This window comes from Homarus americanus, unplaced genomic scaffold (genome assembly GCF_018991925.1).
Source record: "Homarus americanus isolate GMGI-L3 unplaced genomic scaffold, GMGI_Hamer_2.0 scaffold54443, whole genome shotgun sequence".
Taxonomy (NCBI): Eukaryota; Metazoa; Arthropoda; class Malacostraca; order Decapoda; family Nephropidae; genus Homarus; species Homarus americanus.
Genome location: NW_024750852.1, coordinates 1,671,694 through 1,687,587, shown reverse-complemented (window position 1 = coordinate 1,687,587; position 15,894 = coordinate 1,671,694). Strand labels below are relative to the sequence as shown.

The 15,894-nt window shown below is 42.7% G+C and overlaps 1 protein-coding gene across 1 annotated transcript in view; it reads left to right on the top strand.

The window, feature by feature from the left end:
- LOC121854411 (alpha-(1,3)-fucosyltransferase C-like) overlaps nt 1-15,894 on the top strand; it is a 44,048-nt gene that overhangs the window by 22,471 nt on the left and 5,683 nt on the right. The window contains exons 7-10 of the mRNA XM_042349082.1: nt 5,510-5,615; nt 7,275-7,423; nt 8,527-8,716; nt 9,011-9,130. Coding sequence (XP_042205016.1) covers nt 5,510-5,615; nt 7,275-7,423; nt 8,527-8,716; nt 9,011-9,130 — 565 coding nt within the window. The remainder of the gene's footprint in view (nt 1-5,509; nt 5,616-7,274; nt 7,424-8,526; nt 8,717-9,010; nt 9,131-15,894) is intronic.

The following is a 15,894-nucleotide window of genomic DNA, read 5'->3' as shown; positions in this document are numbered from 1 at the left end:
GAAGATATTAATACTCATCACCTTAGACACCCTCATTGAGACATCACCCTACAATAGACTCCCTCGATCCTTTAGTCATCACAGGGCCGTATCCAGGGGAGGGGGGGAGGGTTATAAGGTATTTGTAACCCCCCATCGATTGTCTTGTAGCGTACTGTATGTGGCCAGTTGTCAATTCTCTTTAGTTGTCTATTGTCTCTTTGTATGGGCACACAAATGTACATACATGTAGATATCTCACACTCAGGAATGAGGTAGAATAGAAACTCACAATGGGTTTTCTGTATATATATATTGTTGTACATGTATAGATATGTACATACCAAGATATGTGAACACGCCTGACGCCAAGACTCTGTTACCATTCATTGTACCATTTATTCACATGTCTGTATTACTACACATTATTATACCATGTCTGATATCTATGCTTATGTCTAATGCCTATGTTCACTCACTAGGCCCCGATATACTATGTCTGTACCGCGCTAGTCGAGTAACTAGAGGACCTCAGTCATTGTCCTAGTGATGTCTAGCAACTCTCCTTGCCCAGCTAGACAACATCCCTCAGATCAGCCTCGGCCCACCTACGGTCCGGGGTCCCTTGTGCCCGCTCCTGTATCGGTCGGCTATCACGCCAAGTCTTGTACACTTATTGAATATACCTACTGCTCGTGCTCTGGAGTTTCAAGAACCTTGTCTAGGATTGCATCCACTACAGTACAGTGCAGTGCTAAAGAGTTACTAGGTGAGGAGTAGCTTGCTCAGAGGTCCTGTTGGGCGAGGAGCTTTCTGGGGGAGCTGGGTGGTGAGGTGCTGGAGAGAGATCTTGCTGGTCCAGTAGGTCAGAGTAGAATGGTCTCCCTGGCCAGCCATGGCCATATTTATACAATTTACAAACATCATGATTAGGATTTGGGGTGCGCGCCAATCACAGAAGAGGAGGCCAGGCACACCTGGCACTCTGGTCCTAGCGTTGCTACGTGTGCGTCCGCACTGGAGAGTAGGTCTACCAGCATCGCTGGATGTACGCTGATTGGCTGGTAGGCGCGCCGGAGCTCAGTCGTCACTTGTAGGGGATGGGGTCCACTACAATACCCCCCTTCCCCTCTGGGTGCGGCGGGAGGCTGGATGTTGGCAGGGTTGCGTCCCACAAGTGATACATACCGGGCAGGTGTACGTACAACTCGGCCGCTGCGGGTGACGACTCCATCTAGTGACACAAAACCTGTAGGAGAATCAGGGGGAGAAGGAGGGTTTTGGATTAGAGGAGGTTGTACAGGCAATGGTTGTTGTGCTCCTGTCGCGGCAGGGGCAGCGTCACTGGCTGGGTCAGGAGCTGGGGCCACGTCAGGAGGAGGGTCCGTTACAGCAACAGGGTCCATGACGCCAGTGGGGTCCATGTCAGGAGGAGGGTCCATGACAGCAACAGGGTCCATGACGGCAGCAGGGTTCACGTCAGGAGCAGTAGTTACCTGAGGGTGGAAAGAGGGTGCCCAGAAATGTCGTGGGCTGGGTCAGGGGCAGGGGCCAACGTCAGGAGGAGGGTACATGACAGCAACAGGGTCCACGACGGCAGCAGGGTCCACGTCAGGAGGAGGGTCCACAACAGGAGAAGTAGGTACCTGAGGGTGGAAATTGGGTGCCCAGAAATGTCATGGGCGGGGTATTGCTGCAGGTGGTAACTGCGGGTAGAATGGTGCAGGCGTAGTTCATGGGGGGTGCTGCTGGGCTGGGGACCCAACGGGTAAGGTTTGACTCGGTCTATGCTGACGGTGCCGTGTTTGCCATTCCGGATAATCGTCAGGAACTTCGCTGAATGGGTAACAACCTGGAAGGGGTGTAGGGGCGTTGTAGTGGGTTGCGGTGAGCATCATGCCTGACGAAAACATACTCGGCAGTGAGTAGTGCAGGAGGGATGTGTTTAGAGCGCCGAGGAGGCTGGCGCGGAGCAGTAGCTCTGAATGCAGAAACTGCTTGTCGTAGGTTTTGGAGTAAGTCGTGACGAACGGCAGGAGTGGGTTGGTGGAAGTCAGGAGGGAGTGAGAAATCTCCGGGTAGGCAAAGGGGCTCGCCTAGTGTGATATCTGCTGGGCTACAGTCCATGTCCTCCTTGTGTGAAGCACGGATGCCGAGGAGCATTTAGGGTAGCGCATCCGTCCAGCTGTAAGGGTCGTGCTGTGCCTTGAGTGCGTCCTTCAGCTGCCGGTGAAACCTCTTTACCATGCCGTTGGATTGAGGGTGGTATGCGGCAGTGCGTTGCCTAGAAGTACCGAGGAACTGTAGGAGGTTCTGCCAGAGTTGTGACTCAAACTGGGCTCCTCGGTCAGTGATGACGGTTGCAGGGGGGCCGAAACGGGAAACCCAACCGTACATGAAGGCGCGGATGGCAGACTCTGCTGTAGCGTTGGGCATGGGGATGGCTTCTGTCCATCTGGTGAAACGGTCGATGCAGGTGAAGATGTAGGTGCTACCGTAGGATGATGGAAGAGGTCCTACGATGTCGAGGTGTACTGCTTGAAAACGTCCTTTGGGTATAGGGAAGGTTTTTAAGGGGGCCCGTATGTGACGATGTATTTTGGAGGACTGGCAGGCCAGGCACTGGGCAGCCCATTTCTTAGTATCGGTCTTGATGCCGGGCCAGACGACACGTTGCGTGAGGAGGCGCTGGGAGGCCCGCACACCCGGGTGGCTGAGACCATGGATGCGGTCGAAAACAGAACGGCGGTGGACGTGAGGCACGAACGTTCTAGGCTGCCCACAGGATACGTCGCACCACAATTTTATGTTCGTGCCAGGAACAGGGAGTTCTTGGAGTGTGAGGCCTGAGGGGGATGTCTTGTATGCTGCCAGGTCTTCGTCGTTCTCTTGAGCCGGTGCGAGCTGCCCATAATCAATGGGTGGAGATGAGGGAAGAATGTTGGATATACAACGAGAGAGGGCGTCGGCGATCTCGTTGTGGATGCCTTTAATGTGTTGGACGTCGTTGGAGAAGTCCGAGATGTAAGCCAAGTGGCGCAGGACACGAGGTGTATGTGACTGGGATGCTGAAGCGAAGGCGTGGACGAGGGGCTTGTGATCAGTGAAGATGGTGAAATGACGGGCCTCGAGGAAGTGCTGGAAATGCTTGACAGCCATGTATACGGCCAGGAGTTCTCTATTGAAGGCGCTGTACTTGAGGTGGGGTGGTTGAAGCCGTTGTGAGAAGAATGCAACGGGCATGAGAATTCCGTTGATCTCCTGCTGTAAGACGGCGCCCACTGCAGTAGAAGAAGCGTCTGTTGTGAGAGTGGTCCAGGCGTTAGGAGCGGGGTGGGCTGGGAGGGTGAGGCGTGTGATGTGCTGTTTGATAGTGGTGAATGCCGTAGCAGCCTCTTGAGTCCACACGGGAGGCTTGTGAGACTTCTTTGGGAGTCCCTTGAGAAGTTCGTAGAGGGGGACTAGGACGGTGGCAGCGTTGTCAATGAAGCGGTGGTAGTAGTTGACTAAGCCCAGGAATTCTCGGAGTTTCTTCGCCGTTTCAGGTTTGGGAACTCCCTAATGGCAGTTATCTTCTGTGGTAGGGGTTGTATGCCACTGGGCGAGACTCTGTGACCAAGGAAGTTGATGGAGGAGGCTCCAAAGACGCACTTAACAGGATGAACTTTCATGTTGTTGTTCTGCAGGCGTTGGAGAAGGAGTTGCAGGTGGTGATGGTGCTCGGCAGGCGTCGAAGATGCGACGAGGATGTCGTCAATGTAGACGGTGACAAAATCGAGGTCGCGAAGCATATGGTCCATTTACCTCTGGAAAGTCTGTGCTGCATTGCGCAGGCCAAAACTCATGAAAGTATACTCGAAGAGTCCGAACGGAGTGGTGATGGCTGTCTTTTGGGTATCTGCAGGTGCTACTGGGATCTGGTGGAAGGCACACTCCAAGTCGATCTTCGAGAAGATAGTCTTGCCATGAAGTTTGTGGTGGAAGTCCTGGACATGCAGAATAAGGTACCTGTCAGGTTTAGTGGCGAGGTTCAGGGCTCTGTAGTCGCCACACACCCAGACCCACACACCCCAGCAGGCGCATCTGAGGACTCTGTACCTGCCGCGAGGGAAGCACAACATTCATCACCTCCACAACCCTCCTTCTCCCTCTTTTCTCCCATAGATCTCGTGTATCTAGACAGAGCTGTCCCCCCTAGCGGCCAGCTCATCCACACCCTCGCTGTTATGTCTCACATGTGGCAAGCACCGCTCGTTCTGCCTCACATGTGGCACACAACCCTGCCAACCTCCAGCCTCCCGCCGCGTCCGGAGGGGAAGGGGAGTATTGTAGTGGATTCCTCCCCTACAAGCGCCGTTTGTCGCTGAGTAGGCAACCCTTTTCGAATTCCCCAGCCTACGCCTCCAGTGCCGCCTGACAGAGCGGGGGTCAACTATCAACCCACGCCTACCCTCGCCTTATAAGACCTCACCGCTGTGACCACCCTCTTTCTACCTACTGCCACCAGCAAGCAACACCTCCTCCTCTGCTCCAGCCTGGTGGCTCCTGCTCCCGCCAGCGATCTTGGCGTCCCTTAAGCTGCGTGGCCTCCTCTGGGCATCCTCACCAACCAGCTCTCTCTACTCAACGCTTGTAACCATGCTGCCTACCCAGCACCAAGCTGCATTGTACATCCAATACAATATGGGCATGCTATAACGAATCTAATTGGTTCTAAAACCTTGTTCGTTATAGCATTCGTTCGTTATAGGATTAATCCGTTCCAGGCCCCCAAATACAACCACTTAACACTGAAAAATATAATATAAAATTGTAAAAATTGTAAAAAAGTGCATAAATATGCATCTAAACCCCTGAAATATAGAATATCATTAATACTTGTAATAAAAAAAACAATAAATTAGTAAAAAAAAGAAAAAACAAAATTCATTGTAGGAGTTTCGTTCGTTATAGCATTCTCAATTTTATAGGTAAAACCGTTCGTTATAGGAATATTCGTAGTAGAATCCATTCGTTATAGCATACCCCACTATACAGAAAGCACATCGTGAGTTTGCTTTCTCCATCCCATCCTGAGTGTGAATCAATATCTCATAACCCTACAGTCTCAGAAATTAATTATACGTATATGATTTTTGAACTGTGAAATTTGATTAAAACAGTACATTAGCCTCAGCATTGTAAATTGGCATATGTTTATTGCGGATTTTGTCCAACACTGTAACCCCTCTTCATTCTCGTGCTCTGGTTAGGGCCATAATTCTAGACCCTCTTCTTGAGTATACACCTCAATATCATCACCCTAAATGTCCACAGAATTATCATATACACATTTCTATTACGTTACTGTATTGTATTATGCTAAAATATGAATTTTGTATTTCAGGCTTGTATTTTATAAAGGCTCACACAAAAAAGGTGGGTGTGATGGGGGGGTTATTTAGCTTACCGGTAGCTGTTCCTTCAAGGATTGATGTCCTATCATAATTTACAGCTTGAATATTGATAATAGCCATTTTTATCTTTACAGTTAAGGATTACTGGGCTAACAAAACCAAGTACAAGATGGCAGCGTGGATGGTGAGCCACTGCGGCACAGAGTCAAGGAGAGAGTGGTTTGTGAAGGAGTTGGTCCAGTAAGCAACATTAATCATACTCTTTCATGTGATTATAATGTCCAAACAAACACACGATATAAATAGTGTCACCTTTGTTGTGGTGTTTGCTGTCTTTACTTCATGTAGGGTCTGCATTACATACTGGTTTGTCTGTAACAGTGTAGTTTAGATGGACAGAAAAATTTTCATACAAAATTACTTTATCATCGTGTATATAGAGTAAAAGACGGTGCAAGTATACAAACATTTGTGAACAGTAAATCAATCCGACATTCAAGTGTGTATATGCAGGAAATGAAGTTGAATGGATAAATGGAGATGGAGAGCATGTGTGTTGGTGCAACACATGATTGTGTGAAAACTATGGAGACATACAAGAGTACAATTATTTGGGTCGTACTTTTACCAAGGAAAGGAAAACAATGCTTGAAACACTCGAAAGTTGTAAAGGGCATGAAAACTACTAAAGAATTAAAGTTATATCAGGGAACTTGCCTGCTTGCACAAGTGTGTACAAACGGCTCCCGGACAGATGGCCAAAGGACATTTGGCCGACGGACATTTGACCAAATGGACATTTGGCCGAACAGACATTTAGCCGAATGGACAAATGGCGAATGGAGAAATGGCCTGGCCTAACCTAACCTAACCTATACAAATGTGCAAAAAAGAATTTTCTATCATGCAAATGTATCACATTGCAATTATGTTATCTTTTTATCCTGTGTTTTATAAAGCAAATACATTGCAAAGAAGAAAGAAAATTTTTTTTAAAAAGGCCGTAAGTCCATTTGCCCAAATGTCCGTTCTGCTAATTGTCCATTCGGACAAATGCCTGTCGGCTCAATGTCCGTTTGGTCAAATGTCCATCGGTGAAAAGTCTATCGGCCAAATGTCCTTCGGCCATCTGTCCGGCCAGGGTACAAACGACATTTATATCGTTTATCTACTTAAAAATCAGTACCACACCAATTTTGAACTTCTCATCTTAAACAGGTGCAAAAATTCTGGTGTGCTGGGAAAATTTATACCTTCTCAGCACACCTGAATATTTATATGCATGTGTTTAAGTTGGCATGACACAGATTTTTAAGCCTACCGATACAGTATAAAAATCTTCTTGACAAGAGAGATTCCATAAACAGCATCCTGCCAACTTTGATACTCTGATACGACCTATAACGGTGGGATGGGATTATTGGAACTTCATTGTATGATTGTATTGTAGTGAAACAGCCACATGGAATAAGAGAATGGGCGACTTGTGCAGCTCAGTAAATTGAAATGGTGAACAAAGTATTTGAAAGAAAAACTAGACATGATGCGTCAATATAAGACTGGAGGAGGACATGCTAATAAGGTCTTGGTGGAATGTGAGAAAGGTGTGTCACAGAGAAGAACATTTACATTAATGCCAAAAAATTTTGTGGTTAACTGTTTTCTTTTTGTCAGGAAGCACATATGGTATTTTATATACTTTTTTGGGAAGCACTCAATATATTTTATCTACTTTTTTTTTAGGAAGGACTCAGGTTATTTTAATTTACTTTTTGTCATGAAGCAGTGACATGGTATTTATTATCAGATAACACTACAGTACTTTGTTACTATTATATGCTGCAATTTTGACACTGTGAAGGATGGACTTATGACAACCAAGATGCAATTCAATTTCAGTTTCATGAAAGTGGATGTATTTGGACGGTGCGGTTTTAAAAAATGTGGCAAAAACATCTCACTCAGAACACTGGGAACCTTCAATCAAGATGAATGTAATGCTGAGATTGAACAGTACATGTTTTACTTCGCCTTTGAAAACTCTATCTGTAAGTCTTTTTCATAATCGTTACAGGGTCATACGGAGCTCAAGATTGGCTTTATACTTTTTTAGGCTCATAGAAACACTATCAACATCTTCCAAGTGCACATATCCGCACACTCTGAAAATACCTGTAGTATAGTGCTAATGTTAAGGGGGCTTTACACACACTGTTTTAACTGACAGTTATGCCTGTAAAGGTGGCCTGAACGACGAAACTGAGAGTGTAAAGGTGTTGTTTTTTACACAGGCACGTCGTTCAAGATTGCTGGATGGTTGGCAGGTTGGAAGACAGGCCTGAACGTTTAAATGCTCATCAGGCCATTTTGTCAGTGCGAGTAAAGTTCTTGTGGTGTGAAGACACATATCATAGAACTTAAGTTATTTTATTTTTTAAAAATGGATTTGAAATTGACAGAAAAGGAAACTTTGACTGAATTCATTTAATTTCACTTTGGATAGTGAAATTATTGAATATTAAAAAAAAATGTTTTGATGAACTATTAGAAAAACAAAATAGATCTTAACACTACAAGGAAATCAGTGCTCAAAAAAATAGACATTCTTAGATCATCCTTTAGAAAAGAACTGAAAAAAGTCAATTTATCAAAGAAGTCAAGATCTGCCACTGAGGATGTGTATTAATATATGGTGTAAATAGGCTTAGAAGTTTCAAATAGGTGGCCCCATTCATTCTCATAATTAAACCAGTCCTCAGGCTCTAGTCCTAGTCCATTTAATAGATTTGTATGTGATAGTTCATCCCTTTTAGATAGCCATTCTTTCACCCATTTTGATCTTTTTTCTGTCTCGAACAGCAATCACAATTGCTAAAGCAATTAATGTTTCATCGTCCAGGGGAGACATGTTAACACTTTAGAATTCTGGGTTGAACTGACAAAACTTACAGTCTTAACTGAATCGTGTAAATGCGTTAGGAGGCGGGCCTGTCTGTTATACCTGTCAGTTAAAACTGTGCTTGTAAGGCCCCCTTTAGAACCCTTGATATGACCTCTTAGACAATGTTGTAATTAGAATAAATGACATGCAATATAGTACTACAGGCTTGTGTTTTTGAGAGGATTAACATATCTTGGGATGTACTTGCAGGTCAGGATTACATTACAGAGAAATTCTTCTTGGCGCTGCAACTAGACGTGATCCCTGTAGTGTTCGGCGGAGGAAACTATGCAGCAATAGCACCAATTAACTCATACATCAACGCTCTCGACTTTAAAACCCCCAAGGAATTGGCAAAGTATCTGGAATTGGTAGCAGAAAACGCAACTATGTACAATAAGTAAGAATAATATATTTCTGACAATAATTCATGTTCAACCTTGTGCTTAAGTTTATTAAGTATCTTTGTTATACCCGCTTTCCGTCACAGTCAAATCATCATTGCGAAGAAAACAAAATTGTCAATAATCCTGGTACTGTATCTGCACCTCGGTGTCAACCTATTTTACTAATTCCTAGTTTACAATAATTCTGTTCTATGGTTTTGTGACTATTTTGGCTTTCCCATCTATATTTATCAAATACAATGAAAAAATATAACAAACAGTAGTGTAAAGTTATTCCTCTTTTTCAGGTATTTCGAGTGGAAAAATAAATATATAGTTGAACTGGGCCACCCTTTCTCCCCGATGGTATGTGATCTGTGCTCTAAACTTCATGACCCCACTCAGTTCAAGCTATCCAACATAACCAAGTTAGTGTCACACAAATGGTCTTCACTGATGATAATAAAATAAAAAGTTAGGGTTGACAGTACCATTTAACTTTAATGGCCTCAACCATGTGCATAAAGGGGGTGGATTTCTTATTAGTCTTTTCTTATTAATTTATCCCCCTGCTGTTAACTTTAACTCTTCAACTTTTTTCTTTCAATTTCTTACTTCATTCATTTTCTCATTAGTTCTGTCTTAGTTATTTTATTTCATATAGTTACTTCAGAACCTCTGACCTTTGGTAGCATGGCGAGGGTTAGGACACATGGGTTACTGTAATTCTGGTATCAAGCTATGGACAAGAATAAAGGTAGATAATGAGGGAAAATAATACCCCTAACATACACTAAAAATGGTTTATTAATATAAAATTAAATTTGTTGAAGGTGTCATTAACATACAACTACAAGGATCAACTCCTTGGCTTTACTCATTTGCAATTCCAATTAGATACACTAGCTTCTTATATCGTTACTGGGTGTACAGTCTCGTTCAAGATTCTTCGAACACTGCTGGAGACAGCTGGCAATTCAAGGCCGTTTGTTTACTATAGTACGTAGTATAATATAATACGAAACAACGAAGCCCAACCATTAAATTAAGCAACGGGGAAGTAAGGAACCAATCACTGATCACTTTTACATTTATTCATAATTTTTACTACATACTATAGTAAACAAACGGCCTTGAGCTGCCAGCTGTCTCCAGCAGTGTTCGAAGAATCTTGAACGAGACTGTACATTTAAAAGAACACACCATGTGACAATATGGCACACTTCCTCGAGTACCAGCAATACACGGTACCTGAGATTCTCTGTTCCTAATCCGTATCAGGACTCTAAGCATCATACCAATGATACTATTTTAACATCAGGAATGTAGCTTCGTTCTGCTATTTTTCTACCTTTGCCAAGAAATAAGTTGTGACCTCATACTCTTGCTATCTCCACACACTCATACTACTGAGAAGATACCTACATGGGTACTCATATGAATAACACAGCCACAGCACACTTTACTTAGTGGTGGACTCAAAACAAACAACACTGCTATCATATGTCCCAACGGAATGAAGAGACTGCATTAAATGAGACGGAATGTGAAAAAGACCTAGGTGTGTATGTTGACAATGAAGTGAAGTTCTCGGGCCATTGCGAGAAGAAGGTATTCAGGAAATTAAGTTAATAGGTCTTATAAGAAAGTCATTCAGATATCTAGATGGTCCGTCCCTCATAACAATCTTCAAGAGTGAAGTGTTTCCCCGTCTGGTCCCTGAGATAAGCCAGGGACTGTCAGCTGGTTGAAAATGTCCAAAGGAGGGCCACCAGACTGGTGCTTGCACTGTGGCACCTCAGCTACCCGGAGAGATTGGAGCGCCTGAACTTGCCTAGCTTATACTACAGACGGGCAAGGGGAGATCTGATTGGGGTGTACAAGCATCTCAGTCGAGTGTCTTTACCTGGAGCTGGTGGACGCTCACACCACAAGGGGACACAGCTCAAGGTTAAAGAAGCGCAAGTCCGGATAACTGTGAGGGGTAACTTTTTTGGAGTGAGAGTTGTGAACTCTTGGAACAATCTGCCAGAGTGTGGTGAAGGCACCAAGTGTGAGCTCTTTCAAGACCAGACTTGACCAACACTGGAGCAGGTTCAGATACATTCAGGAGCCAGTGCATGCCCAGTACAGTATTTGCCAACAGTGCGTAACAGGGACAACCGATCGCCCAAGCGGCTAACGAGCCGATCAGTGGTGAAGAGGATAAAATTAAAATTAAAAGGGAGCTGGCCGTGTTTACTCTGGTGCGTGAGATCATCAGGGATGGACAGTGAACACAGGCTGGCGTGCATCTGAAAGGCAGCTGGCTTGGCAGGCTAGCCTGGCTACATCTCCGTGCAAGTGACGCTACTCAGTCTCAGTGGTTTCATCCATCTCCACTACTAGGGTTGGATGTCATCCTAACATACAACGACCACTCTTGACCTACAGGAATCTGTTGGCAGGATGATGGCGGAGCTAAGTCTGAGCTGACACGAATGTCATACGTTTTTAAAACCTGAAGGTGTAATAAGACTTCACTTAAAACACATCAAAGTCACATTACTGGATCACTTGCATATTCAAACAAAACACAACTACGTCAAATCACTTAATAGGGCTGGGTAACACTGAGTATGAAACATACCTGTTGGCAGAATGATGGCGGGGCTTAGTCTGAGGCGAGAGCCACTGTCTCTCGTCTCAGCCAGTGCCCCACCTCCCCCGTGTTGACACTCACATAGATATATCACAAGCTCTGTTACTACACACCTTGACATGGTGAAAATCAGGCTACAACCTCATTACAATTTATTAAGGTCCACTTTTCAAACTATGCAATGACAGTTTTCAAAGATGAGAATTAAATTGATTTCAAGTTTCAGAATGGCAGTCATTGTGGGCGGGGCGTAGGACAGAGGATCTCGAATTAGTTCCTGTTAAATTCTCAAGATACGTGGCGTGACAGTTCCCTTCAGAATAATTAACGAGTTTCAAAACTAGATAATTGACAAGACTTTTGATACAAATTTCAGATTCTCTGATGTTCACAGATCAAAAAAAATGTAACTTTAGCATTACAGTTGTACCCCACTTAACGCGGTCAATTGAACCCAGAGGGTCCCGCGTTAAGTGAAATCCGCGTTAAGTGAACAACAGAACATATGGGATTAATTCCAATAGAAACCGGCCCGACCCCCAAACTCCACTTTTTGAAGGCACATACCTATGTTGTAGTAAAAATAACATCTTAATTTTATGATGGTACATGCACACATTAATACTTAAGAGAAATAGAGAAATACAGTCGCCAAGTTAATGTCCATTCAAATAATGGACTCAACTCCCTCCCCCTCTCACACTACACAGCCGGCTAACAGATGGTCGGTCGGTCCCTCCCTCCCCCCCCCACCCCCCACCAACCGTCCCAAGGAGATGTGTGGGATAACCTCAAACTAAAGTTAGGAAAATATAATTGACATTGCTGGATTCCTTGTAAGACCAGGAATATTTTGAATATAAATGTCATATATTTTGCACAAAAGATAACATAGTTACCTAGAGAAAAATTTTTATCTAAAAATTGTAAGTTTAAAGCAAAATATATGATGTTTATATTCAAAATGATCACCAAATTATAAGAATTCCAGCAATGTAAATTATATTCTGACCGGGTAATTTGTATGAATTTTATGAGCTAAAACAAATATCTTCAGTTAATAAAAAAAAAATAATCTTCACGACACTATCTGTCAATCAAAGTACCCCACCTTGCCTCCCCCCCTCTTCCAACCGCGCGGTCAGTCCCAACCCTCCCCCCCACCCCCCACCAATCCTCCCTTCCAGAGTTTTTAACATTTAGTATTAAATAATACCTCAGATTAAAGTTAGGATAATATAATTGACATTGCTGGATTCCTTGTAAGACCAGGAATATTTTGAATATAAATGTCATATATTTTGCACAAAAGATACCATAGTTACCTAGAGAAAAATTTTTATCTAAAAATTGTAAGTTTAAAGCAAAATCTATGATGTTTATATTCAAAATGATCACCAAATTATAAGAATTCCAGCAATGTAAATTATATTCTGACCGGGTAATTTGTATGAATTTTATGAGCTAAAACAAATATCTTCAGTTAATAAAAAAAAATAATAATTCTTCACAGGGTAACAGATGGTCGGTTGGTCCCTCCCTCCCCCCCACCCCCCACCAACCGTCCCAAGGAGATGTGTGGGATAACCACTAAATTTTAATAAATAATACCTCAAACTAAAGTTAGGATAATATAATTGACATTGCTGGATTCCTTGTAAGACCAGGAATATTTTGAATATAAATGTCATATATTTTGCACAAAAGATACCATAGTTACCTAGAGAAAAAATTTTATCTAAAAATTGTAAGTTTAAAGCAAAATATATGATGTTTATATTCAAAATGATCACCAAATTATAAGAATTCCAGCAATGTAAATTATATTCTGGCCTGGTAATTTGTATGAATTTTATGAGCTAAAACAGGCAGTCAGGCAGGGTGGCGGGTGGGGCAAATCTAAAAATAGCGTCTCGGACACTCACCGCGTATATGTGGAAAAAATCCGCGTTAAGTGAAAGTTCAGCTTTGGCAAGGCACCGCGTATATGCGAAAACGCGTTAAGTGAAACCGCGTTAGGCGGGGTAAAACTGTAGTTAACAACTCATAGCGCCTCTAGGAACGACGTCAATGATACCTCATTCTTACAGTAGATTCTACCCTGACTTATATTAACAATTTCACTAACAGCAAATACAATTGAAGCTTTCAACATCAGTCACAAAGGATCTTGAACGCTTCATCTGTAATCAGACATATCTAATTTGATGCAAAACAGCTGTGTTCTCTCTCACATTCAAATTTACTTTCAGGTTTTAGAGAAAATGAACGGCACCTAAGCTAGGGAAAACGCATTTCTCCCTTGGGGTAACTCACCAGTTACCCACATGTTTAGTGGGCATAGAGCATAATATGAATCATCAGGTTTCAAACAGACCAGCCGTGCCACTGTGACCATAACATGGGTACTGTCAAACACAATTTTATATTGATGTGTATCATTAAACACTTATATATTGTAGTATAAATGAGTGGTTTTTTCTTGTGTGTATGAATGGTACCTGCATCCATTCTTTATGTGCTTCCAGGTGATGCTTTGATGATTTTCAACGCTCTTTATTAAAGTATATTATTCACTTGTACTGTTTCGTCAGAGACAGGAGTAGAAACTTAGGTTATGCATAGAGTTGTACATGCCATGAAGAATCGTAACACTAAGAACAAATAAGATAATCAGTAGCCTTCACAATTGAAGAGTCACTTCATAAAATAAAAACAGGTGCTGGGAAAAAATACTAGACAGAAACCAAAGAAATGTTACTAATACGTAAGACAAAAGAACAAAGTTTGGAATATGATAAGGGTAATACAGAATAATGATGAAAAAACTTTTAAGTAAGATGCAAAGATCAAGCCAAATATTTTGGGTAGCTGGTGAGATGAACACTAAGTTCAACACTGACATAATAGGTTTATTGACAAGGAACAGACAAAAATAGATATGGTAGAAACAGGCCATGAACAAACTAGTACAATATTATAAAATTTCTTGCCAACTGTCTGTACAATAGTCAGATGTAGAAGTACGCACTGTGCTCCAGAACCTTATGAAGATGAAGGCTGACAAACTTTCAAGTGCATATGTAGTACAGGTACTTTTACTTTTATCCTCTTCACTGATCGGATCGTTAGCCACTTGGGCTATCGGTCATTTCTCTGTTACACACTGTTGGCAAGTACTGGCTCCTAGATGCATCTGACCCTGCTCCAGTGTTTGTCAATTCTGGTGTTGAAAGAGCTCACACTCGGTGCTGTCAAAACACTCTGGCAGATTGTTCCAAGAGTTCACAACTGTCACTCCGAAAAAGTTACCCTTCACAGTTTTCTGGGCTTGCGGCTTCTTCAACCTTGAGCTGTAATCCCTTGTAGGGCGAGAGTCCTCCAGCTCCAGGTAAGGGCACTCAACTGAGTAGTGCCCTTTGAGATGTTTATACACCTCAATCAGGTTCCCCCTTGCCTGTCTATAGTATAAGCTAGGCAATTTCAGGATCTCTAATCTCTCAGGGTAGCTGAGGTGCCAAAGTGCAGGCACCAGTCTGGTGGCCCTCCTTTGAACATTTTCAATCAACTGACATGTATAGTTCATCCGAGGTTACTGTATTGAATGACATGCAACATGTTACTGGCAGACCTATAGCAAAGATCTTCAGTGTGCTGAAAGCTGGCAAGAACCTTGAGTGCAAGACGGAAATCCTGTGGTTAAGAGGGGACCAAAGGATTGTTCTTTGTTTGTCTATCTCCCCTCAGTTTTCTGTTGCTGCTCATTGCACAGATACCACAATATTTTTCTATCAAACCTGGCAAAACTTTTGAGGACAATACGTTGATGAGGTTGTACATAAAATTCATTAAATGAGGTTGGATTTAGTCAAAAGTGCTTGCTAACTGATGAGGTCATTTTGCTTTTATGAAAACTCGGTACAGTATTCAGAAACCACAGGCGAACTTTAGTAAAATTTTGCACGAGTTAAGTGCAATAAGAAAATAGTGCCCATTGAATGGTTTTGGGTAAGATTAAAAATGGTCAACTGGCAACGACCAGTAGGGATTTTATTACTTTGTAATACTGGTTGTGATCACATGATCACATTTTTAGCTCAATCATTTGGTAAAAATTAAAGGAAATAATAACCTTTTCGTAATTCATTCACTGCCGGTTATTATCCGCAAGTGGATGAAGATCTACTGGACACATAAGCTTGAAAGCTGTTGCTATTTATCCTGTGAATGACTCAGATTGTTAGTATCACTTAAGCTTGTTTCTAATACTGTAGGTAATGAACTCGCATTACCGTATATCACGGCCTATAAGACGAAATTTGAACATTAAAAAAATCTGCCCAAAGTTAGGGGGTCGTCTAAACCACCAAGTTTAAAATTCTTACCTCTTAAATATTGTGGTTTAGTGTGTCAAGAGTGGTGATGAAAACATCGTAAGCCACTCACAAGGTCTTACCACTAATTATTTTATACTGAAACTTACGTTTGGCAAGCTGGATTCAAATTAAGATTACCGGTATATTAAAATAATAAAAATGTATTATAAACCTG